At 39.6% G+C, this 27,966-nt stretch overlaps 1 protein-coding gene across 1 annotated transcript in view; it reads left to right on the forward strand.

Annotated features, from left to right (window-relative positions):
* Positions 1-27,966, forward strand: part of fam189a1 (family with sequence similarity 189 member A1) — a 76,486-nt gene that overhangs the window by 12,708 nt on the left and 35,812 nt on the right. Inside the window, exon 2 of the mRNA XM_063881985.1 lies at positions 20,935-20,991. Within this exon, the coding sequence (XP_063738055.1) occupies positions 20,935-20,991 (57 nt within the window). The remainder of the gene's footprint in view (positions 1-20,934; positions 20,992-27,966) is intronic.

Below are 27,966 nucleotides of genomic sequence, written 5' to 3' on the forward strand. Positions count from 1 at the left end.
GACGGCATTAAGACGGACAAGGCAAGAAAAACAGCTGATGCTTATTGAGCAGGCATGTCCGTCAAATCTAAAATATGAGTCTATTTGCTTAGTTTTTTCATGGCTAAAACTATATTGGCAATGTTTAACCTTGTCATTTTACAACTGAAACTCATGGGTAACATACTAAGCCACAGTTTAGACATCATTTCAAATAAAACATTTACCCAATATTGTTGTTCAAAAAAGTATTGGGGTCCACCTACCAAATTCTAAAGGTTGAGATATATTGTCTAAAGTAAATCGCAGTTGTCATTAGCAGATAAAAACACTGTAGGTTTTTCTACAGAATTGTCCATCATCACCGCTGTGCATAGTGAGTGGGTATGACCGAGCACATGAAAGGAGACCTTAGAATGTGTGTGTGTGTGTGTGTGTGTGTGTGTGTGTGTGTGTGTGTGTGTGTGTGTGTGTGTGTGTGTGTGTGTGTGTGTGTGTGTGTGTGTGTGTGTGTGTGTGTGTGTGTGTGTGTGTGTGTGTGTGTGTGTGTGTGTGTGTGTGTGTGTGTGTGTGTGTGTGTGTGTGTGTGTGTTTGATGCAGCCTGCATGTTTGAACGTCCGGAGTTATGAAACAACAGAGAACCTGTGGGCTTCAAACATGTAAGGGAAACAACCCTTTGAAACAAGTAAGGATCAGATCAAAATGTCACACTGTCAGAAAAGAGCAGAGCAGAGTTGAACCTTTGAGTATAAAATCTGTTGCTGCAGCAGTAACCTGTACAGGAGCAATACACTATAGTTGCACCTTTGAAAGTCATATACAAGTTAGGTATTAATGAGAATGTGTTTCCCTTATTTCTATGATACAAAACATGCCTGTTCGACCGGGCAGAACGTTTGGCTTGCTCAAAAACCACTCATCCAAAAAAAAAAACACTGGAAACCTTTCCTTTGGTATTACAATCCCACAATGGCTTAGTTGCATCCCCTAGCTCCCGTCTGGTGAAAAATCTCAAACAAATATTGACGGCGAAGTGATCCTTTTGATGGTGTAACAGTTAATGAGGTCCCCTCTCAATACACACAGTGTTTTCACAACACATTACTAATAAACACGTCCCAAACAGCCAGTACTCATCTCTGTACGTTATTGGGTCCTTTGCAAATCCCAACTCCAAGTGTGAAGTTGATCCAATGAACAATTGTCTAAAAAATGTAAAGGACAGACATAAAGAGAGACGTAGACAACTTCAACTTTTGTTAGATTGAGATATTTGCCTCTCAGTTTGGAAGGTTCTCTTCTGACTGTATTGTATTGTTTGTTACTGAAGCTTTACCACTCTTGTCCTGGACTAACCAGAACAAGTCAATGGTGAACAATAGTAATTGAGTTTAAGGCTGAAAGACGTACTGCTGGGGTTTGAACTCGTTTCCACAGTGTAACACCACCCAGGCCTTTCAATTAACCAGCTATATAAATTTTAGTGTCTGTGCCCTCTTGATTTAGGCCTGCTAGGTGAATGAAAATACTATATGTGTTAGATCTGTGTAAAATGTTCTTCTTAGTCAAAACCTACAGTACTTTTTTAATCCAAATTTGAAGCACCATTGTAGACACTCAGCTGTGTGGCAGACACAAACGACGCAGCTTCTTGTGAATTGGACATATTGATTGTAATTATGTTATTATTGGATTCTAATCAGAGGAATATGCCAGTGACCGTGGCTTGATTGTCTCTTTATTTCTGACATTGGTTGCTTGTAATTACAGTGTGAACAAAATGACATCAATGTGGCATAAGAGATTTTCTCACCTCCTCTTACTTGTGTTGCAGAACACAGAAGGGATTAATTTGGGCTCTGTCTGCACAGCCCTGCAGGTCTGCAGCTTCCTCATATAGGACAAATTACTCAACAAAACTTGCAGCAGGAGCAATTGTGCCTATCTAGAGCAACGCTGGTAGCTCTGCTCAGTCCCAGCTGATAAAGGGATCTTGGCTTATTGTCACTGCAGTGTGGGTTTATACATGTGTCTCACAGTTTGTGCCAGTCAGGTTGATTTTTATAGGAATGTAAAAGTCCTACAGATCGCTGAACCAGGAGTCATGACAGGGATGCACCCAAACTGTTTATATCACTTGTGTTTTTACTGCTTAGTCAGAGTATATACATCTCACTTCTGGAGAAACATCCCGTTTTTCATGTGCAGAAGGAAGCAAAATATAAAAAGTGTTTCACTTTTGGTATCATCCTGTTGATGCGCTGCTCCTTTGTGATCACATCCACGGTGGATTTTCTTCATTAAAACAGTTTCTGATTTAAGAGAAAAGGAGCAGATGTTTAATAATATGTGAGCTGAATAACAGGAGAGTGTAAGATGTGTTGACAGGACTCCCATTATTATCAGCCTCCCTTCACAGTGTGTGTCTGCCGCTCACACTCCCTGCTGTGTCACTCTCCAAGGTCAGCTGATGTTCACCTCCACACAGCAGCGGTTTTAAATTCACAGTTGCTCTGGTTTCTCTCGAGCAACAACCATTTGAAATTTGCTCTCCAGTAAGCAACAAGGGTGTCTTTTCTTTGTCTCAGAGTCTGAGGAGTGTAAATGAAGAGTAGCAGGTCTAACACAACAGCTCAATGCATTGATTCTCTTCATGTGGCATTGACTTGTGTTTCATCCAAGGCTGCGTTGCGGTTTAAGAAGAACCACCCTCCCTCCTCCCTTCAATTGAGTTTAGCGCTGAGGAGGAGCTCCCACATGATTTAGTCTGTTTGGTTTGTGTTAGTGGATGAAACATCAAGGTGAAAAATATTTGAGTATAGCATACTCAAAATGACTCTGGGGTTTACTGTGATTAACACAAAATGTTTATTCTACAGTCAGGAGAGACTTTCTTTTCCATCTGTCTGGCCAAATAAATAAAATGTGAGATTGGGAGAAAAGTAACACTAGCATCACCTTAAGTGCATACTATGAAGTAAAATAAATAATTGTTTTGTTTGTGAAACTCTATTGGTTACTTTCTGGCAGAGAGGGATGAGAAAACTGATACCACACTTATTCAAAAAGATGCTTAAGACCTGGTTAGCTTAGCACAAAGACTGGAAAGGTTTGTGGTTCATGGTTAGTTTATTTGTATAGCACATTTTAAGACACAGAGGCAATTCAAAGTGCTTTACATACAGTAGGCATTCAACGCATAGTAATTAAAAGCAAAACAAACAAAAAAAGACAATTCATAAAAGGGATAAAGAATGGTTGCAGCTAAAAGTGCATGGTTATAAGATCTCAGGATAGGCAGCATTAAAAAGAAAGGTTTTTAACCTTGATTTAAAAGAAAGGGTTGAAATTGCCAACATATCTTTATTAGAGGACAATAAAAACAGCCTACTAGTAATTCTAAACTCACTACTTAAATCGTTAACAAAAATGGTGTCACTAATTTCCAGGTATATTACATTTGTATGTACATTTTGTAAGTAATACTTAAAACAATGTGTAAAAGTTTGGCACATAACTATAGTATGTAAACATTAAATTGTTGTGCACTGCTGTTTTAATCGGTTAAACAAATGCTATAACGTGTTAGTTGAGCTTGTACAGAAGGTGGATTTGTATTACTTTCGGACAGAGTAAGGCTTGCTGTTTCTCCTTGTTTCCATTCTTTGTGCTGAAGATTAGCTGCTGGCTGGAGCTTCGTTGGAGAGTGGTGGCAATCTTCCCATCCAACTGCCAAAAATTGAACACGCATATTTCCCAAAATGTCAAATAATTTCTTTAGGGCTTAAACGCACAAATTTGAATTACTCGGCTTATCTGAATTTCACAGGTGTTTTAAGTTTTCTGCAGACATCAGACAAGGTCACACTGCTGTGGTGGAGGTGTTCACCATTTGGATTACAGGGATAATCCCTTTATTGTTTGACAATATGTTACCTGAGTCTGGTCTGACCTCTACAGTGATGTGATGTGATGCAAGGTCTGTTGTGCACTGCGTGTGTGTAAGTGCTATTTTCCACAGATAAAGGTTTTGCCTTCTCTCCATATTTGAGTTATTGCCTGAACCAAGACGCGGTTATATGATCTTTGCCTGTGATTTGATCAATAGACAAAATTACCGCAGTCTCCCAAAAGGCCAATATTGTTGTGTGGTAATGGAAATGCACAGCCACACGAGCAATGCTTTCTCCCAAAGTAATCCACATTGATTTGTGGGGCCACTTGATAAATTGAGGGGGGTTTTAGCTTTCGTGTTGGTCCGTTGCACAGCACTCCTGCCTCTGTGTTGTGTGAGTGGTTGTTTGAATTGATGCCTATGGATATGTCTACAATACCAACCCCCTGAAGAGCCATGTAAAAAAGTTATTTACCCATAAAAACTTTGTATTTGAACCTTTTTTCAATTGCCCAAACTTTTAAACACCTTAATAAGAGAGGACGTCTTCACTTTTGATTGTTAGTCGATTATTTTCAAATGCTAATGATAAGTGTGTAAGAAGCCCTTTTAATATTCATGAAAGTGTGGGGGCTCATTTGACAGTTAGAAACATGTCGTTCATAATTCAAAGCAGCAAGAGAATAAAAGAAGTATCCTTTCTACTTTGTGCAGTGATTGAGCCGGAGCGACTGTAGGGGGGATATATTTTATTATCAGCCGCAGCCAAATCATTTTCTCTCCGTTAGCAGGGAGGTGTTGAAGAGATTAAAATACTCTGGAAAGCAAGATATGTGTGCAAGTCAGCTCACAGTTACGCATGCATTCAATAACACTTTATTCAGGTGTTCTGCAGACAACATTGTGTTGGGACAGAAATTAATAGGGACAGAAATGCCCTTGAAATGTAATCACGCAGCCGTGAAATTAAAAATGAGTGGGCAAACAAAGCACAACTGCACAGAGCCAGCAGTGGAATAAGGTGCTGACTCAACACAAAGCATGGCACTGCATCAACAAACAAAACAACTAATCAACAAAATCTCACTAAAGCACTCAGACGTGGAAGGGGTTGGTCTGGGACAGAGAGAGGAGGAAAAACAACACGCTTTTACATTAGGAATAGCTGTAAAAAGTAACAGTACATTCTAACGGTTTGAACGAAATACTTATTGTGTATAGATAAAGGGAGAAATCACTATTAAAAGGTAAAATAACAAACATTATTTTTCAGTTCAACCCTGTATCAACATTTTAATTTCAGTGAAAAGGAAAATGTCACAACCTACCCACTACTTAAAATGCATCCACTATACCCAGGAAGTATATTGATGAAACCCTATAGATATATTAACAAATTATACTTTAATTCCCAGGCTGTGAACTGGAGTTTTACCAGGAAAGCAACTGTCAGCAGTACAATGGAGAGTTTGCCAAACTGCTTTTTTATTTCCTACATCTCTATAAAAACTGCCCTAGGAAGGAGCCATAAATCACACTGTTGGCTAAGGATTTTTGTCCTCAGGCTGTTCTCTTAGCAAAATGACACAGCAGATTTTTAAAGGGATGTAATTCTTTGTGTAACTGAGACCTTTGCAGGAATTAGAATTAGAAAAATAATCTGTTATCCTGAAAGGCAATTTGAGATATGCATTAAAGCACAAATTCACAGCTATGCATCCCACTGGATTAAAGAGCGAATTGAGAGGCGCTGATAACACACGAAGTTACAGAAAGCAGTGCTCATCTGCTTTCAGCTGCTCTTTGTTTTATGTCTAACGTTTTCTTTAGAGATGTGTGCAATGCTGCATAATCATATATAAAGTGTAATTAGCGTTCCAATGTGATAATTGTTCTTAGCCACACTGTAATCTTCAGCGAGTCGGGCGTCAGCTTTGCTCAGTTGTTTATGTTTTCCTTGATGAAATGATGACTGTGCTGCGGTCACATGAAGCTTAGTGCGTTCATTAGCCTGATGCATGCTCTTCTTGGGCGTTGTCATACTGTACAGTGATTATGGTATTGAGCAGGGGAATCATTTCACAACCCCCTCACTCAAAGCTGGCTTTACAATCTCTGGCTTTGTAGATCTGCTAAAGATCTCTAATGACGCCGAAGATTTGTTGGATTTTGGATTGTTGAAGTGTGCAGGGGGTTAGCTCAGAGTTTCTGCATGACTCTGAAGTGTGTGTCTCTTTGTTTGTTTGAAATGAGCAAACTTAATTGGGTTTAATTTGATGACAGTAACTCAACATTAAGATCTGGAGCCTAAAGATCATGACCATTTATAGTTTGGAATTTCCCCTTATGAGGAAAAGAAACCAAACCCAACATCCTCCCACATCCTCCATAACTTCAAATCATGTTGTGCGTTTAGGGTTGTTCTCTCTTTAACTCCTCACTAAATCATCTGACAAATATGACTCCACTCCAAATATATACTGTAAATGGCAGTGCTTCATGATGCGAGTTGTATTTCTTTGTGTATTTCCACAATAGATTAAAATGACCATGACTGTTGCTAATGGAATTAGTTGGGCTAACTTCCTAGTTGAAATACAAGGCAAGTTTATGTGTGCAGCAGACTGACATACATGGTGCCAATACATTATTTTTGGGGGGCATAATGCTTGACTTCTACTGCCTGATAAAAACAAGTACTGTCATTTCACAATAATCTAAACATATTATTTTTACCCACCACACACATTTAGGTTACTTTCATCACCATCGTGTTTATTTTATATTGTTTCATGTAGGAAAAGATACTGAAGCTTTCTATTCACCAACCTGGGGGCAAAAACGTTTTTTTTCTGCAGTTTCCATCCAGGTTTTGTTAATGATGCAAATGTAAGATCAATCACCTACAGCCCTCGCACAGACGTATCTAAATACGTTCACAGCAGCTTCAAAGAGTCCTTTAGGCTATTGACATGCAGGTTCATAGCTATATTTGATCCAAATATCTGACTAGGTTGAGAGGATGTTTCCATGATGTTACTAACATGAATTAAGGGTGTCCACTGCTGCAATGTTGTCTATAAAAGTTTCTATAAAATAAGAAACCACAACATTTTTATAACACTTTTATGCCTGCAGGGTGTGAGTGTTTGATAACCGAAATGTGGCAGAGCTTTAAATCTCTCGCTGTATTCCTGGAGAGGAAAGGAGGTTTTACAGTGAAGTCCTTGTGGGTGAGGGCAGTCGCCTGTCTCCTCCACTCTCTTCAAACCTTGTGAAAGGTCATATCATATGAGCGGCTCTCACACCGGTCCACAGCGCCCGGATGATGTGTAAGTGAGAACATTACCCAATGGCAGTCTTGCATGGGTACATGAGACTTCAGGGGAAATGTTAAACAACCAACTGCAGCACGCCCTGATACATCTATTGTGTAAGAGATATTCTTACTTTGAGTTTCTAGTTGATTTTCCTTTAGTTAGTGTAACCAACACTCCTCACATGTGCGCTCATAAAGGCAGATGAACTGATTGAAGCACAGTCACGATGGCAGTAAATACTGTTGCTTTAATCATGGTTTCACAAAACTGCAGATGCCAGCTGTCTCAGTTTAGAGCAGTCATCACTATTTAGATGTGTTTACTTTGTAGTGGGAGTACTGTGCCCAGAAATGAGAAGCTCCCACCAGTCGTACTTTGAGTGTCACCAGCCATGATTTCAAAAAGATATTAGTTTCGGTGACGCTTGAACAGTAAACCTGGGTCATTGAACTTGAAACAAGTCATGAAGTTGTCTGTGTGTTGCAGGAAGATCTGTCAGCATCAATACAAGACACTGAAGGAAGTCAGTGGCCGTAATCATTCAGAGAGGCCTTCCTCAGAGTTTGCTGATTGCTTCTTGAGTTGAAAGTGTGCTCAGCTGCCTCCCTTGGAAAGACAGTTTGGTGTTTGTCTTAGTTTGTTTTAATGACTTGCAGAGTTGTATGCCTGCCGAGATATCAAGCTTTCAAGTTTCGGATGAGATGGTCCTGTTTCAGAATTAGCAGCAGATGGAAAAACTCCTTCAGATTCTTAAGAACAGGGATGAGCACTTTTGTTTAATCTTCTTTTTTAAATCAGGAAATATATATATGATTTAAAGAAACTGGAAAATGAAATTACTGCAGTGAGCAGTGTCAGCCTGTAGCAGAAAGACAACATCTTATGGGTGAAATAAAATCCAGGGAAAAATCTGTTTCAAATCAACTTTCTGAGATCTTCTGTGGTCAAAAATCGTTTAATTCCTTAAAATCCCTGCTATTTTTCAAAGGTCTGATCGTGTCTCCCTTTGGTAATTGTACAGTTATCTCTTGTTAATTAACAAATCTGTGTCAAACTGCACTTTTGAATTAGCTCATGGATCAAAGTGGCTATTGTTTGGATATTTACTCATGCCTCATCTTTCTCCTGATTTAACAGTGTGAGGGGACATTTAAAGCAGCCACTGATTTATAAAGACCAAATCCTGCATCGAGCTGCATCATACATACAGCCGCTACACTGGGACATAACTTCTTAATAAACACCAGCAATAGTTTGAAATACTGAGATCAAGATCTCAGATTCTGAGCCGGGCTGATGCAGATGAGAGGATCCAGCCTGCGCGCCCATCAAATCACAACTCACTCTCTCCTTTCAAATGTTGTTGTCTGCAGGGCGGTATTATCCCGTCAGCAGAGGACTGAAAGCCCTATTCAGTTGTCGCAGTCACTGCAGCTGTATGCAGGATGGATGCATGGTTGGCTGCCTGCTGCACACTGCTGCAAGCCGCCGCCCTTTACTCCTGATTTATGGGCACTGAGGTCCAAAAAGTGTCCATACAAAACTTACAGTAGTTACAACAAGCTATTTTTTCACGAACAAGGCAATTCACATCGCTTTACATTAAACATTAAAAACAATGAGAGAAATTGGAAAAGAAGCACATTATAAAAGGACATTTGAGTAGTTAAAGGTCACATCCAGGTAAATGAGTACTTACCCTCTCTTTCTCTCACACTGTAATGTCCACAACAATTATCAAAGCAACTTTACAAAGAGCATGAAACACAAACAGCTTTTTAGTGGCTGCCACATTGGTGAAATGCTGCAAGACTCAAAACGTGTCAATGTTTTATAACTGTCACTCAAAGTGAAGTAACGATTACCAACCTCTTTCTGCAGCGCATCAGTGCATCATACCATCCAGAGGGAAACATAGATATTGTCGTCAGTCCATCATTCAAAGTGTCTTTTGGTAATGTGTCTTCCACCTCTAGGTAAATGTGTGTCTTCTTCTGATGTTTTTTTTCTGCTATGAGGATTTAACAACCAAACGTAATGCATATTCTGTCTTGTGTTGATTTTAATTCGAGTGTCGCAGCCAGTAGGTTCCTAAGTGCAATATCTGGATAATTGAAAGGAAGAAATGTATGTTTTCTTTCTCTTCCCCCATACTCTATATTCATTTGTTGCTGCTTCAAAGAAGCTGTTGTGAAATGAGAAGAGGCAGTCCATGTGTATCTGCGTTTGTGCTCATGCATGTGTGACAGGCCTGTGTACAAGATACCGAGAGGCTGATGGTGATCTAAATCAGGAAGAGAAGCCAGAGAGTCACTGAGCTTCCTCTCCTCTCCTCTCCTCTCCTCTCTTCTCCTCTCCTCTCCTCTCTCTATGTCTCTCTTCAAAACAAGTGGCATCGTCCACATAAAGCCCTGTGCACTTGTGTGTTTGCACCTGGAAGATGTAAAAGTGTACACATTTGGGACAGATTGAAGCAAAGCTAATTTCTGGCCAACACTGGAGTGTCTTTCTTGAGAACTTCAGATTTTCAAAGGCATTACCATGAGACGGTCACTGTTAATGCAACATACATATCATTTGTTTTCTAGTTCCCATCATGGCATGTCCTGTGATTTCTAGAGACCATGTTATCACAACATCCCAGCTGCCTTTCAGACTGGGGACCTTTTGTTGAATCCCCTCTTTCTCTTTCTCGTCAGCTCCCTTCTTTGTAAACACAATAAAACACACAAAGCACATTTGGTAGCATATCAGATCCTTCATCCTCCATCATTATATCTACACACTACTGTAAAAGCAGCATGTCGGCAGGGCAGCAGCTTCATTTCTCTATTAGTGTATGGAGACAGGATAGTTATACATAAAATACAAGAAAATAAACGTGAACAAACAACAGTTGTGTTGATTTAAAATAGGAATGTGTCTGCTCTCTCAGCCTTGCTTGAGATGAATGACTGAAAAACTTGACTGAAACATGTTCTGTGTAGACGAGGTATATGATGAAGGTGGTGCTTGTAGTGATGATATGTTTAAGGATGCAGATATATCTCTCCTCAGTGCCTACTTTAAGGTTCATCCTGGTGAAGTGTGAACCATGCACTGAGAATGATTCATCCGTCCCTGTTACATTCAGGCTTCCATGCATGCTTATGAATTCAATAAATTACATTTAAATGCTACAGGCTGTTCTTATTCAATCACTTTTATTAATACAGCACATTTAATACAAGTGTAGACAAAAAAAAGAGAGAAAAGATCAAACATGAACAAAAAATACAAGATTGGGATACCCTTAACAAAGGAGAGTATGAGGATTCTAAAATACCCATTATCCACACCCCAAAAAATATGTGTTTTAGATGTGAACTAAAAAAAAGACACTAAAGTAGCAGACCTTATTTCATGTGGTAAAGGTCTAAAAAAGTTAGACTACAATTGCTCCGCTTCAGTAAAAAGCAGAGCATTGTATATCAACCAGAGACTCAATTTTTACCGGGCAATTAAACAAGCTGCACTTACATGTAATATCTTTATTTAATGGAAGCTTGTAAATGTTGAATAGGAGCATAATCATACTCCAGTTCATGTGATGTTGACCCGCTCTCACTCTCAGGCTGCAGCACACCACAGCTGATATACACTCTCTCCCTGTGGCATGTTATTGTCTGCTTGTGATTCACATTCAGAAGGGATGTTGCTCTCCTGATTCATAGATTCAGAAGAGGTACTACAGACCTCCATGAGAAGAGAGGAGCAACCCCCCCACCACCACCACCACCACCACCACCACCATCAGCAGCAGCAGCAGCAGCCAAGCAGCCAACCTGCTGTTGTCCCACTGTTTCCATGGCAACGGCAGCGAGGTGCTGCTGCGATCCGAAGCGTAGCGATGATATACAAGATGGGGGGAGGGGATTAGGAAGGAGGAGCAGGTGGGTAGGTGGAGAGAAAAGGGAATACTGTGGGAAACGGATGTTAGGGGAAGAAAAGTGCTGCCGTTGTTGAAACAGCGGGAACACGAGGAGGCCAAGTGTACGCGTCTGTTAGCTTTGTCAGCATGAGCTCCAGTTAGACGCGCTGCAGTGCGGAGACTCTGCATCAAACATCTCCTGTTCCATACTGTGGGGATCACATGCTCTCTGAGACTTGCACTCACTGTGTTGCATGGATTAAAATATGTATAATACCTTTAGATCTGTAGAGACGCTTTATGTGTACACAAGCATTAGGATTTCAGCTACGACTCACCTTCATTTGTCTTTTATCTGGGGACATCTACAAACAGACTCACACAAATCTACACACACACACACACACACACACACACACACACACACACACACACACAGATACACACACCCACACACACACATACACACAAGCACACCAAATGTACTTCAAGGTGAAAAACTAGGTGATTTTACATATTATTAGAGCTTCTTTCGTTATCGTCTTCTGTCCGTTTTATACATTTGCAGAACCTCATCATGTTTTCCATTTTCAACAATGTCCCCATGGTTAGAAACCATTCTTTTTGCTGAAAAGCAAATCTTAGAAATGATTGGCATTCATACTCACGTCCATTCATTCTAAAAATCTATTTTCTATTTTTCAATACCCGTGTAGGAGAGTATAGGTGCATTTATAGTATACATAATTATAGACTATATACAGTTCTAATTAAATCTTACCAGCAGTGCAGGAGTCAGCTGGGAAAGTATTAACATTGATCCCTAAACGCAAACCCAAAGGACACATCAGAGAGAAACAAGATATTTACAAGGCAAGAGATCTAATAACCAAGTGCAAAAATACATATGGTAACAGATAAAAACATAGCAGGAGGTTTAGTGACGGAATAAAGTATTTGTGATTTGTAAGTCTAGCTCAAAGTGTTGAGCTCATAAAACATTCTTATAAATGCCTGAATAAACCCTATTGATGTTTGAAAGTGATTATCAGTCATATATTTAAGTGATTGTTCAGGTTTGGATAGTAATACTGCTGACTCACATGTGGCCTTTACTCTCACTGACCACTTCCTCTCAGCCTTATTCTACAGATTGAACACATGCCTGCACTAACAAGCAGAAACACAAAGATTGTTCCCACACAAAGGTGTGCATACACCAACACACACACACACACACACACACACACACACACACACACACACACACACACACACACACACACACACACACACACACACACACACACACTTGACTCTCTGAGTAGGGAAAATGACACGGCTGTTAAACTTGAAAAAGGAAGAACAGGACAGAAGTTTGTGCATCATGTGTGTGAATAAGGGTGTGTGTTTGCCTATTCTGACTCCTGTTTGAACATGTATGACAGGGTTTCTTCAGTATGAGTCAGGTACGTACATATCTGTCACTATGTGCGTGTGTGGGGGTTTTATGTGCTGTCGGCCCTGCAGAGGGTCCCTGCCCCTCTCTGCACAGCAGCTGACGGGAAATCATTATGGATCCTGGCAAATGGCCAGTTCATGGTTACCGGGGCAACCACACTGGCTCCATCCATCTTGGCAATGGTGATGTTTGAGCAGCGGCCTGCTCTCTAAACCCTCACTCTCAGTAATGGCTTCTTTGATTGGTGCCGTGCATAAATGAATAAGAATAGGTCAAGACTGTGATTTAGGTATAATCCATAGCAGTTTCGGTTCTCGCATATCTTCCTCTGTAATCAGCAGCACGGAGGCCCAAACACTTCGCTGTCGTCTGGTTATAATGGAAGCCCTCACTTTGGATATTAGGAGGAAGAGGTTGTTTATTCACTCACTTGGAAATTGATTTTTCAGGTGAAACAACACATGATAATAAGACATATGGAAATTATTTCAACAAGAAATAGCAGCTCAGAAACGATAACAGAATTCAAATGTGTTGTCAACAGAGGTTTCCAATTCTGATCTGTTCTGTATGTCTGAAAGAGTGATTATCTCTTTGATTTTCCTCTGTCTGAGGTTTCATTTATTTCATTTCCCTTTTTTTGGCTGGAGTTTTTTCTTATCTGAATTGAAGATGTAAGGATAGAGGGTGTTGCACAGATTGCAGAGCCCCTTGAGGAAAATGTTTGGTTTGTGAGGCTTTAAAAATAAAGTCGGCATTACACCTGATTTTGTCTGTAAATCCAAAGAGACCAACATTTTGAAAATAAAAACAACTGCATGATGTCATTTGATGCAATACACAGATATACAGCAACATTTTTTAAAACATTTTTGGGATGTCGATTGGCCTGTTCCATTCCTGCAAATGGGATATCTCAGGAACGTTTGGAGGGAATTGCTAAAAATGTAGCGTTCTTAATATAGACTCAAAGATTAACTGATTACAATTCCGAAACCTTGGCGAGTGTATAGTCTCAATTGCTAGTTTCAAGTCTTCTTCAAAATAGCATAGTGTTTATTTTTTTGTAAATTAGGATCCTTTTTAGAGTTAAATAGACTATTAAGCAGGGTTTGCTTTTGGGCAATTTTTTTTACAGCTTGCTACCATAGCTTTGTCCAGTCCAACAGTTGTCCAGGTTTTTTGTCCAACAATTTCATCCCTTTTTCGTTCAACTATCTTGTATTATTTGTGGTAGCTCAGACCTTTTTCTCCTCCTGGGGGTTTCCTTTGCGCTCACCAGGCCAACAGAGGTGCAAACCATCCACTGTGTCCTGAATCTCCCCCCAGGTCCACACTCAGTCTATAGGGCCCCGGACATAATCAAATTAAAAATAATTGTGATTTGTGAAGGTAAGATCACATTCACACACATCTTTTATCTGATTCTGAATAAATACACAATTTCTTCAAACATTTTGCCATAGTTCCAAGGTTGTTTATTTTACGGAGTAAAATGTTGTTTTTTGTTGCTGAACTGTGGTACTTGGGTATGTGTGTGTGGTTGTGAGTGTGTGTTTTTGTGTGTTTGGCTGGAATTTGCTGTGGCAGCTATACTGCCTAATCTTTATGGGTTTCTCTCATTCAGGGATACAACAGGGGTCTCTCCTTTTTTACATAAAGCATTTCACACTGACTAAGCACTAATCTGTAGAAAGGGAATTTTAAATAGTTGTATTTTTAGATGTTAACTCTTTGATGCACCTCAAATAACGTGTCATCTCTGTGTCTGTGTATAGTGGTGTGTAGGTGTTAGTTGTCTCTTTCAGAGTAATGCATTCTTTCATGGCTGTGGCTCCTCTGATCCGGTCCTGTGGAAAGCCAAAGCCTCGCTTTTATCTCTCGTCCCATTTACACTTGGAACAGTCTGTGTGTGTGTGTGTGTGTGTGTGTGTGTGTGTGTGTGTGTGTGTGTGTGTGTGTGTGTGTGTGTGTGTGTGTGTGTGTGTGTGTGTGTGTGTGTGTGTGTGTGTGTGTGTGTGTGTGTGTGTGTGGGAGTTTGGGTGCATAGGTGCGCGCGCTACTGTGTGTATGTTAGACATAGAGAACATCCTCATAGTTTCATATTCTTCCAAAAGAGTTGGGGTTTGATTGAATTCATTTTTTATGCTCATTTTATCAAATCATCTGTCATTTTTAAGTTGTTAACCACCATCTGTTTGTCCCTTAGGCTGATAGGCTTAATGATCTGAACATCCTGCTCTGCTGAGTAACTGCCATCAAAGATTAAACGTCATTAAATGGCATCAAATTTTGAAATGAAGACTCTGGTTGTTGTTCGTGAACGCGTATGTTCTTTAGCCTTTGACTGTTAACATAAAAAAAAAGAAAAATTAGCAGAGTTAGTTCTTGACTTCCTAAGGATATACCAGATCCAAATATTCGAACTTGAATTTCCTTCTATCTTTAATGCAAATCGAGTACTACTCCATGTAGAGCGCATTTTATCTCAGTTTTGAACTTGTTTACACTGTATGGATTCATTAATAACTCCATATACTGTGCTGTCTCTGACCTAAAAACATTCTTTGGTCCTGGCTCAAAGCTGTATTTGGATGTACCTACACCTCGTTATCAAGGTCAATGTGACTTTTAACGAAATAACTGGTTGTGCAGATTTGTTAAGCCCTGCAGACATAGTATAGTTCCAGGGAATATGCTAACATATTGGAAGATGCTTCAGCATTTTTTTTAGTGTGTGCTGCCCAGGTTTCAGTGACTAATGCTGCTAAGTATTTTGTGTTAATCCTGTTCTGGAAGCAGCCAAGGGGAAAAGCCTCCAGTGACTGACAACCAGCAAAGCTATCACATGGTTCCTGCTCTCACATCATTACTCCCTTCAAACAGACACATAGGTACACACAGTCCTTCAGACAAGTATGCATGGACGCACAAATATGCATTCAACAACTGTGTTGGTGTGTGTGTGTGTGTGTGTGTGTGTGTGTGTGTGTGTGTGTGTGTGTGTGTGTGTGTGTGTGTGTGTGTGTGTGTGTGTGTGTGTGTGTGTGTGTGTGTGTGTGTGTGTGTGTGTGTGTGTGTGTGTGTGTGTGTGTGTGTGTGTGTGTGTGTGTTTATTTCTTTACTCATACTCAAAGACACATTCAAACAGAATAAGGAGTGTGATTAAGAGTTTTGATCATAAACTCTTTAGATTTGTATTCTTGTATAAACTAATTATACACACTAAAGTGTTTGTCATTGTGTACATGAAGTACAGTTTAAAACAGATTAAACAGAAGCACTTTAAAAGCTAATGTTTGTTAGCTGCCTTTCTTGACTTACTGCAGTCATTTAGAAACATATGCATTATTATTTTTCTGTCATCTAGGAATATCTGCCCAAATAGCTATTTTATCCATCCAAAAGCAATAACATACCTTAAACTACCTTGAGTTGCATATGAAAATCTCTGCCGAGATGTACAAAGTCGAATAAGTATACATGGAGGTGCATTCTGGTACTGTAGGAGCTCAATTCTCTCTGGATTGTTCACTGCGCTGTGAGTTTGCTCACTGCTGCCAGGAAGAGCACAAAGTAAAGAGGAGAGGCTTGTAATGGTGACATAACATCTCGCTGCAGTGTATGATACCTTCAGTTGGGTGAATGTTACCTTCAGTGACGCAGGAGTAGCCCGTCTCCTGCTGCAGTTTAGGCAGCCACATACAGTGGGGCAAAAAAGTATTTAGTCAGCCACCAATTGTGCAAGTTCTCCCATTTAAAAAGATGAGAGAGGCCTGTAATTTTTATCATAGGTATACCTCAACTATGAGAGACAGAATGAGAAAAAAAAATCCAGGAAATCACATTGTAGGATTTTTAAAGAATTAATTTTCAAATGATTGTGGAAAATAAGTATTTGGTCAATAACAAAAGTTCACCTCAATACTTTGTTATATACCCTTTGTTGGCAATGACAGAGGTCAAACGTTTTCTGTAAGTCTTCACAAGGTTTCCAGACACTGTTGCTGGTATTTTGGCCCATTCCTCCATGCAGATCTCCTCTAAAGCAGTGATGTTTTGGGGCTGTCGCTGGGCAACACGGACTTTCAACTCCCTCCAAAGATTTTCTATGGGGTTGAGATCTGGAGACTGGCTAGGCCACTCCAGGACCTTGAAATGCTTCTTACAAAGCCACTCCTTCGTTGCCCTGGCGGTGTGTTTGGGATCATTGTCATGCTGAAAGACCCAGCCACGCTTCATCTTCAGTGCCCTTGCTGATGGAAGGAGGTTTTCACTCAAAATCTCATGATACATGGCCCCATTCATTCTTTCCTTTACACGGATCAGTCGTCCTGGTCCCTTTGCAGAAGAACAGCCCCAAAGCATGATGTTTCCACCCCCATGCTTCACAGTAGGTATGGTGTTCTTTGGATGCAACTCTGCATTCTTTCTCCTCCAAACACGACGAGTTGAGTTTTTACCAAAAAGTTCTATTTTGGTTTCATCTGACCATATGACATTCTCCCAATCCTCTTCTGGATCATCCAAATGCCCTCTAGCAAACTTCAGACGGGCCTGGACATGTACTGGCTTAAGCAGGGGGACAGGTCTGGAACTGCAGGATTTAAGTCCCTGGCGGCGTAGTGTGTTACTGACGGTAGCCTCTGTTACTTTGGTCCCAGCTCTCTGCAGGTCATTCACTAGGTCCCCCCGTGTGGTTCTGGGATTTTTGCTCACTGTTCTTGTGATCATTTTGACCCCACGGGGTGAGATCTTGCGTGGAGCCCCAGATCGAGGGAGATTAGCAGTGGTCTTGTATGTCTTCCATTTTCTAATAATTGCTCCCACAGTTGATTTCTTCACACCAAGCTGCTTACCTATTGCAGATTCAGTTTTCCCAGCCTGGTGCAGGTCTACAATTTAGTCTCTGGTCTCCTTTGACAGCTCTTTGGTCTTGGCCATAGTGGAGTTAGGAGTATGACTGTTTGAGGTTGTGGACAGATGTCTTTTATACTGATAACGAGTTCAAAAAGGTGCCATTAATACAGGTAACGAGTGGAGGACAGAGGAGCCTCTTAAAGAAGAAGTTACAGGTCTTTGAGAGCCAGAAATCTTGCTTGTTTGTAGGTGACCAAATACTAATTTTACCGAGGAATTTACCAATTAATTCATTAAAAATCCTACAATGTGATTTCCTGGATTTCTTTTCTCCTTTTGTCTCTCATAGTTGAGGTATACCTATGATAAAAATTACAGGCCTCTCTCATCTTTTTAAATGGGAGAACTTGCACAATTGGTGGCTGACTAAATACTTTTTTGCCCCACTGTATACGTTATGGCTTGTTTGATAAACTACAAAATATATCTAGTATCTATATTTGTTGAATAGTGATTTTAACAAAAGTGGTGCACTACTTGTTCTGCTTCAATGACTTCACAGTGAGAAGTGACAAAACAAAAAGAACAAAGAAAAACGAATCCTTTGGCATAAATAGACCTTGTAAAAATAATAAAAAGAGACAGCAGATATTGGCACACCAGCTTGAAAGATTGTGCAAACAGAACCGGACAGCAGCATAATCGCACCAGGTGGACATAACTTTATTCTGGGGCTATCTAAGCAAGACTGCAACTGTAAACATATACACAAAAGAGTTCACACTGACAAATTGAATGGAAAAGAAACAACCTAATAAGAAAGCAGAAAGTGGTCTCACCCTCTAACCTAAAATCAGGAGAACCAAACATTTTTAAAATACTGAATCAAAACTTTGGTGTGAATTTAATCATTTTTTAATGCTGATGGATTTCTCTGTCACAAAAACGTATTCAGGCCACACACCATTCTTGTTAGCTGTTTACATTTATCGTGGGTTTTTGTTTTTTAGTGATTTTTGATCATTCCAAAAAAAACATCAGCCTTATCCCTCGAATCAGGTTTCAAATTGTATTTACTGTGTGCATGAGTGTGCGGTTGTGTGTGTTTGCAAATGAAATATTGACACTCACCAGATCCTGTGGGTATCAAGGTGAGTGAATATTGACTAGAGAGTGTAGCAAGATGGAGAGAGAAATAGAAAAGAGAAGCCTGGATAGGGAGTATTTGATATGAGTGTGTAAGTGCAGAAACACTGTGATTGTGTGGGTGCAGAGATGGAGCAAGAAATACAGAGATGGAGTGTGATTCAGGGAGAAATTGGAAAAGGAAAGATGGTAAAACTGGAAGAGAGAGAGAGAGAGCAGACATCGAGACGTGTGAAGGGAAGGAGGAGAGTGAGCTGGGGGAAATTGGGAGAGCATGTTGGTGTTTAATGGAGGGTGAAGAGGAGCGAAAGGCACCGAGAGAGGCCAGGGAGGAATAAAGCGCTGGAGGCTATGAGTACCCTTTGTTCACACACATTACGGTGATACCCAAATTCACACCTACAGTAGCACTGTAAAATTGCAACACCAAGGGGGAAGCGTGCTAAGAAAATCAATAGGTTGTTTTTTTAAATCTAAATTTAATTTAATCAGGCATCTCGTTTAAAAAGCATCTGGTGTTTAGTGTACCATTGTTACGAAAGACAAACTGACAGTCTAGATCAAACATCTAGACAACTCAATGGCAGGATGGGAGTAATAAGCATTAAAAGGGATCCACAGACATCAAGATGGGGCCAGATTGCAGTTTCGTTTCAGACATCAACCTGCAAGGTTACTGGTTCCAGGTAGATAGAGCATGAAATCTAAAAGCAAATTAGTGCTAATGGAAAACGTGGAGCACCAATATGTCCTGAGAGACAGTCTGATGAAGTCCCTTTGGTAATGACACAAGAAGTCCTGCAAACTAAAACACAGAATAAGTTGTTTGTTTATGCCATTTACATCGGCACATAAGGGGTTTCTGATCGGATCACTCATCAGCAGGACAGCATCATTTGTCGTTAGAACTGTGGCTCAAGTGTTAGTCTAATCTGTGTTTCCCAACCAAATAACATCTGTCAGTAATACATATAGAATATCCAAGTCAACACTGGGACTAAACTGTCTAATTTGAGAAGCATTTATTGCTATTTTCATGAACTGGCAGCAGTCTAATAAAATGAAGCTTGTAAGAAACTGGGAACACATTAGAAAGGCTTTTAAAAGCCTAACCAACTATGAAAACATGTGGTGAAGCACTCATACACTTTACAGTCCTAGAAAAGCTCTCTGCGTTCAGTTTTTCCTAACCATCTCAAACTACGGGCTTGTATTGTTAATTTGTTAACAGTTAAAGGGGAAAGAAACTGTGTAAGAGCGAGCCTGTGAATACATAATGAGCAGCTGACAAAGAAATCCACATCCACACTGAAACGCGGGTGACAAATCTGACGGCAGATGGGCACAGAATTGCCAAACAACAGCGACAGCTCCCACCTGATCTGTGCATTACTCACCCATCATGTAGAAGATGATCTTTACTGTGTGTGTGTATGCCAGAGAAACACGGGAGAAGTGAACGTGGCTGTTTTGTGTTTCAGACGAAGAGTGACTGAATGACTTTAAATGTTAATTGTTGTGTTTTCTTGTTTTGCTTCTGTGAATAATATAAGATCATTTTGTATTGCTGGTGTTGTTCCCGTGTGAGAACTGCTCACACAAACAGCTGTACACTGCACAGGGCCTGACTCATACAACTGCCATGACAAAGTTGCGTCACATACAAGTCGCAGCTTTTATCAGGGTCAGAAACACCGGGGAAATACACTCTGATTTGTGGTTAAAAAAAAAAAAGCCAGGGGCAGAGTTTACTATTGGACATGTTAGGAAACTGCCTGGTGCCCCCAACAAGGAGGGACCTAAAGTAGCTATAGATGTTTATGATGTTTAGATATGAACAATATTCTATAATGTAACAATTGGAATTCTGTTTTAATTACTAATCACCCCAAAAGGATTTACAAGCTGAATCAAGTGACAAATGTTGTGAGTCAAGTTGCAGATTCAGATTTTACTCACAAAATGTAAAAAATATATACAATCCATCATTATGCATTTAACCATTTAGCATCATATTACTATTGAAAGCTCCAACCACATTTTAAATACTTGAAAGTACATTGTGCTTATAATGCCTATTCCATTACTCTAAGTAAACATTGTATTGCATACTGTCCAAGGGTTATATCACTGTTACAAAATCCCTCATCAATACCAGAAAATATTTTAAACCTGTTAGATTATCTGACTGCTCCTGTTTCTTGCACCATCAAACTAATTCCCCAGATCTCAGTAACTGTTTTGCATTTGTATCATTACCGACAGTAATTCCTCTTAATTGCAGACACATCCATCTTTGTTTTTCATACTTGTCAGAATCTATTCCATCTAACAGCATCTGTCTCTGCTCTTGTCTCGCAGGTGCTGCTCTCCGGGCTGATCGGAGTGGTGTCATGGAAGAGGCCGCTCTCTCTCGTGGTGAGTGTCCTGAGAACGCCTACACTACCCCGCTAATCTAACGACTCTGAACAAATACTTCACAACCTGACTGTCGTCGTCAGAGACGCATATTTACATACCGAAACTGATGCTTTGTTTTTTTCCTCTTTGGTTGAGCACATGGACTGCGCATACACAACAAACCAAAGCATAACTGCTGTATTTCAACACCCACATAACGGCGTACAAATCAATCATTAATTTCTAAACCTAATAAATCTATGATTGATTTTAATAATTTGTATTATCTCTGAACCTATATTTGTACCTCGAGCTGACAGACTCAATGTGACAAAGTGCTGAAAGGTCTGACCGTGTTGCTGATCACACTTGTGGTTCAGCAACTGTAGAAACTGTCACTCAGTGAACACCATTTCAACTTTGGGGCATTTTCAGGTTTGGTTCAAATGTCGTCATCAGAGTTGACAGGATTTTTTTGCTGGGTTAGTGTGGTTTTCTTTTTCTTATAAATTCAAGCTGAGGGCTCGTATTTATAAAGTATAAAGCAAGGGAATTACACCGAGAGATTCTCTTAAAGGTCAATTTAGGTGAGCAATTAAACACTTTTATTAAGCTACTCTCGTATTTACAGCCAAGTGTTAAGTGACCTTTAAGAGCAGTGCTTAAGTCATGACATTTATAATCACATGAATAATTACTTGCATGCTCTTAGTGGGAAAAGCCAATCAGAGGCAAAGATTTAATCTGCCATGTGTTTTTACTTTAAAGTTAATTATTTCAATGTAAAATCTTCCAGCTATCCACTGGCAATTAACATGTGGAATCAAATAAAGTACAGGAAACCAATTATAAATTCATTGTATTCTTCTAAACATATGCATTAGGAGTTATCTTTCCTGCTCCAGTTTTGAGTACATGTGCTGCTGCTTAATAAAATGTGGCAGTAAAATGAAGAATGAAATGCCCCCTTGAGAGTTTGACAATGAAACCCCGAGGAAAGTGACAGCCTTTGTTGGTTGCTCATATTTTTGGGATTATATAAAAGAATAAAGGTTGTGTAACATCCTATTCACTGTTCAGTTCAGCTTTGTTTCTGCAGATATCTAGGATCTACTCTTAAGAGACTTGTTTTGAATTTAAGAGCATTTTAAGCTAGCAGCAAGCAGCTTCAATTGTCACATGTGTGAGTAAGAAAAGAAGTAAGGAAGATTTTATTTTATTTTTTTAAGTGAACCTTTTGTTGATACAAGCCCTGTTGCGTCACAGGTTTAAAGTCGATTTCCTTCCCTAAAGTTCAAAGGAGTAATTTCTCCAACATAAATGAGGGAGAAAGCCTTTCATTTTGTTTCATGTAGTGCATGTTATAGTCGCCACATGTTCCTTACCTATTATTGTGTAATTTGTTTTTACTCATGTCTCTCTGAGTACATATCTCATTGTCTTTTAAAGACCAGGATTATGCTGCAGCAAAAACAAGCCCTACTTTATGTCATACATATTATTATGTCATTTCTTCTTCTTCACCAAATCATGATTGTACATCTCCCCTGTCACTGCTGCATATCCCTAATCTCGATCCCTTTAGTTTTATCACCTTATTCCCCTTATCTGCATCCCCTCCTTTCATATTTTTACTTCCCCTCCCCCTTCCTGTCTCTGGTTTTGTGGGATTTTTCACCAGAGAAAGAGATTTGAATCATTTCTGCTCTTGTGGATCAAAGGATACTTCCCATTATTCAAGGTGTTGAAATTGGTCACACGCTGTGCACTGTGAAATAGTTAAATCCTCTTACCTTTGTTTCCCTAAAAAGCACGTCTAATTTACCAGAATAATTTGAGACAGAGATGTCACTCTCTGGCTGCTGATTTCTGTCTATGGATGGGTCAAAAAGGAAATATCTGCAATTTTCTTTGTGACTGAAGGATGTAGTGTTCAGTCCTGACACTCAAGCTTCTCCATTTCTGGCCCTGACCCGGCGCTCACTGGTGACTAATACACCGGCCGGCTCTGTGTTTTCAGGTCTGGCAACACTGCAACAAACCATCTGCCAAATGTGCTTGGCCTCGCTCAGCATCGTGATTCGTAATAACTGGAGTTCCTCCAAATCATTTACGTATTTGTCTTATACAGAGAGTTCTTTGCTGTCTTTTTTGGACATCAAAAAGACAGGGAAAAGAAAGAATATAATAAAATGGATGTTTAACAGGAAAATTATGATATATATGTATATATAGTATATACATATTAGGAAATATAAAGATAACAGGAAAATGTATTAAAAAAACACACAAGTGGTTAATGGAAAACGTGGTAGTGTTTTCTTGAATCGCGTTGAATCCATGCTCGTGTTTAATAGTTCACTGTTATTGAAGTGGTTGCTCAAGGGTTGTTAGATCTTGTAGAATTTGTCTTCACTTCCTTTCCATGAGATTCTTTTTTTCCAGGTGCTGCATGATATATTAGGTAAGGACCTGTTTTTGCATCCAGTTTAATTATAGCAGTCTAAACAAAAACAGCTGTAGAGAGAGAAGGGATGAAAATACATCATCATATAATACATTATACACATTTTAAAATGTGTTAAAGACATAGGTGTAATAGAAAATTGTAACAAAGTTTCTTCTAATTATGGGGATCTGTCAGTATTTAAAATGGTGAATAATGTTTTAAGCATGCTGACATCCTTGCATTCAGACTGAATTATTAGAGAGACAGATATGAGTTATAAATAGACAAGGCGAGACAGGTTTTGATTGCAGTCATACATTGCAGAGAGGAATAAACAGGTGCAGGTGTGGGAAGAAAAGATCTGATAAACATGAAATAAATGTTTGAAGAAAAATCCACCTGATGTGAAACACCTAATAAACATTGAGGTTTTTCATCCAGTCGAGTGTACTGCGTTAAGGCTGCTGCTGCAGATTTACTCCATATCACTTGAAGGCCGGAGAAAACAAGTCTACCTGCAGTCCTCTGCTGTTTGCGACTTTGATGGATTATGTGTTTAGAGGGAGACAAAGAGACAGAGAGAGAGTTGGAGGGCATTAAGTCCTTGTTTGCCCTGTTGAAAAAACAAGATGAGGATAGGGTAGACGGGAGAGTATTTGTCTCAGGAAGCCTCAGCTGCTGTCCTTTTAATTTTTTTATTAGATTATAGTGTTATAAGTAGGTCTACAGTACAAACAACACGTGCTTCTACATGATTCAACATTTAGTGAATGTTGAATTTTTCTGTACAATGCATTTTCTCATACAGTTAAAACCTTTCTCAACCAGAAATAGCGAGTATATGTTAGTAACAACCAATATAAAAATAGCCAATAAACTCCTTGACTAGTTGACTAGTATGCCGGTATGTTTTTGTTTGGCAGTAAACATGTTGGTTCTTTAAAAATCTTAAACCAGATTGTTATAATTTTATTTTATACTATCAAGTTTGAATGAAGTGTGTTTTACAAAGTGAAATGACTTTTATTTTGGGTAAAGCATACTCACTTTATATTTTGTACAGTTATACATCTTAATATCAATCCAAATCCCTGCTGATTTGATCTGTTATATATTCACATCAACACATAAAACTCTGCAAATTTCCTGAAATGTCGACTTTTCCTTTAAAAGTGACCACGTTGTAATTGATATATATCTGGCTGTTTCATTCATAAAAAGAAAGCAATGTTTACACTTGACCAACCCGGTACGTCTCTGGGCTGAAGTGTAGTGTGGATGGATTTACATAATGGAGAGGCACACTGAGCCTTGAGGTGAAACGGTCACTGCACTTGTGAGGTGTCAGGCAGTGAGAGAGACTAACATCTACTCCACGGTCATGTTTCCACAGGGATGTGAGAGCAAGTTGTCCTTTAGTGTTAGAGCATGCTCCAACTGTCACACAGTGCTGCTCTGCAGCACTCACTATATGTTTGAATGACCGCGACTTGTGGGCCTTTTCTTAAAGGGAAAGGGTTTCTGACCCAGCTATTCCAATGACCAATAGAACCACTGTATATTCCTGATTATGGAATGTAGATAAATAATATTTGATCCGTTTTTGTGACATTGCGTCTGTGGTTTACTCCACATGTAACATTTTGGATGAACATGTTTTGATCGGCATGTTTACCATGCTATTTGATACAAACCTTCATCATGCCCAGAGTATTAATGCTTCTGACCTTTCATCTTGTGCCTCGTCCTTGTAAGCGTGTTAGCATGCTGACGTAAGCAAGCTTTGAAAATCAAAAAGCCTTATAGATTATTTAGGTCTCCCTTTCATTATAATTAGACTGACTTTGACCTTGTTTGGGATAATCAGAAAACACTGTTTACATGCCATTTCTTACTCACTGTATTGTTAATCAGGTTACTGTAGTTGTAAAGAATATGCAAATGCATAATTCACTGAAGGACAGCAAACCAGTTGATTAGATCAAGCAAAGCAAAATATATTTTCTGTTTTTTCTTTAACCACCTAGACATGTTTCATTTTGCTCTGCATTACTGATGAAAAGTTCATGGTCTGCTCTTGCCTTCCACAATAATGCATTAATCAGCTGAGCTACAAAGGTTTATAACAAGGCCAGCGAGTGCTCGACCTGTACGCCCCCTTGAATATAAAACTACATCTCTGCTGGTGAAGTCTCTTCTCAGTGCTGGCCTCGCTTGTTCATTCTTTTCAATGGGGAAAAAAAATGTTGTATGTTCCCAAGGGTGTTTCAAGCTAAGCTGGTTTTCTTCCATAACCCTGATTAATCCTAAGGAATGCTGCCGGCTAAAGCATGACCAAAGTGAGAGAGGGGAGATGTTTTATAACCTCGATGTGGTGTAGCTCTCCGCAGCTTGTGACAGGTTGGACGGGAGCTGGTCGCTCTCCTGATCCGAGGGATGTGCTCATCTCTCTGCTGCCTGCTCTCTCAGGCCTGCAACACTGAAAACCATCATTCATGTTTGATCTGAGGAGATTAGAGGCTGTCATCTTGTTATGACACCCCCATATTTCTGACGCCATTTATCAATGTCATCTCTTTCTGTGCTCCTGGATACGCATAAACATGCACTTGCTGTACATTCAGAGCCATAGCTACCAATCAGGACATTAGAGGAAATGGTTTCTGAGGTTTTTTAACCTGGTTGAGCTTAATTTTTACTTTTGCAGTATAATTAGATTTTCAGTATATCTTATACTCTATTTAAACAGCTTTTAGGCAAATATATCAATTAATAATAAAACCATGTGAAGACAAGTACAATCATGCACATTTAATCAACAAAAACGTTGTACACATTTTCCAGTCTCATAACCAGTCTTAATAAATTTAAGAATATGGTTTCTTTAAGTATGCAAAGGGTATTTTCACTGGGAAATGTATTGCCAACCTAACACTGCTGCAGAGTTTTTTTAAGTCGACGGCTCATATAGTCACCAAGGCAACCCTGAGGCAAAGAGTTATTCACACAAGGACACGTTTTTTGTGCGAGGCATCTCAAAATAGTGCCTACATCTTACAGTGGATCGCACAGCATGTAAAAGACACACAGGGAGATGTACGAGATAAAAATGAGTCATTTTTAAATGACAAACTAGAGTATTTATAACAAGTTTATTTAGCATTTGCCAATACTGGATGCAACTAAGTATATTAACTCAACTATAAATAAGCACATCTTTAAGCTACATGTGGCGAGATCAGGCACCAATTAGATAAAACTCATGTGAATAAAATGCAGCGTAATTTTCTTTGAACAAGTCAGGGAATACAGACTTTTAGGTTGATGGCTTAAAACACAACTTACGGACTTATTGACTGGCTGTGGAGACATTTTAGAAATGTGTGTACCCCGACATGTTGGCCCTCCACTACTGATTCATTTGACAAAAGTGTGTGTATCTATTTATCTTAAATGGGAAACAAAGGGATTATGAGTGATTTCCTGCAGGGAATAAATCTGAGACTAGAGCATGTTTTTTTTGCACCACACACACAGACACACACACACACACACATACACAGCTTGTGCTCACTGCATGGTCAATAGCGCAGCAGCTTCCCTGTTTTTTTTAACAAACAAAACACACACACACACACGATAACTGCAGACGTTCCATTATGATCACATAACGACAGTAGGGCCACAGGACATCGGTGAAAGGTTTTATGAGGTGCTCTCTGTGACAGTCCGTGGCCCTGACGAGCCATAAATATTACTGCAGCTGATGAAAGAGGGAGGATAAGGGAGAGAGGGATGGCACTCTGACTAATTACGATGAAGAAACAGATCCATCTACGCTGGAGGAATACAGATTAATGGTTGGACATCCCAACAACAAAAAATCAGAACAACATGGATTGTGTGAGCCATTTTAAAAAAAAACAATTCAATTAAATAAAAAAGATGTGGGCTGTCCATCAGAGGGAAAAGGCGCTTGGTGTGTCCAACCCTGTTTTTTCCTCCAATAGTTTACCGATTTTCATTCAGATGTATGGACTAATTAATCCGGTAATTAGAAGTGAAAGGAGCCCATTAGCATCCTCTGTTTCTGACTCTATGGCCAGCAGATTTGTGTGTGTGTGTGTGTGTGTGTGTGTGTGTGTGTGTGTGTGTGTGTGTGTGTGTGTGTGTGTGTGTGTGTGTGTGTGTGTGTGTGTGTGTGTGTGTGTGTGTGTGTGTGTGTGTGTGTGTGTGTGTGTGTGTGTGTGTGTGTGTGTGTGTGTGTGTGTGTGTGACATGTTGTTAATGTTATTGCTTTGGGCCCAGACAGACAATGTTGGACCCCTCCTTAATCTTCAATCCCTTAAATGTCCTTCTTCCTTTTCTGTCGGCTATTTCCATAAAGTCACACAGGCACACATGCAGTCAATATAATCTTTTGTGACTTCTAGAAATCCCATTGAAAGTAAATTACAACTGTGGGATGTTTTGCTTAGTGTAACCCGATCTATGTTAGAGGCAAGGTGCATGGTGGCAGGGAGTATTTAAATTAAATGTATCTT

The sequence above is a fragment of the Eleginops maclovinus genome, chromosome 4 (genome assembly GCF_036324505.1).
Source record: "Eleginops maclovinus isolate JMC-PN-2008 ecotype Puerto Natales chromosome 4, JC_Emac_rtc_rv5, whole genome shotgun sequence".
NCBI classification, from domain to species: domain Eukaryota; kingdom Metazoa; phylum Chordata; class Actinopteri; order Perciformes; family Eleginopidae; genus Eleginops; species Eleginops maclovinus.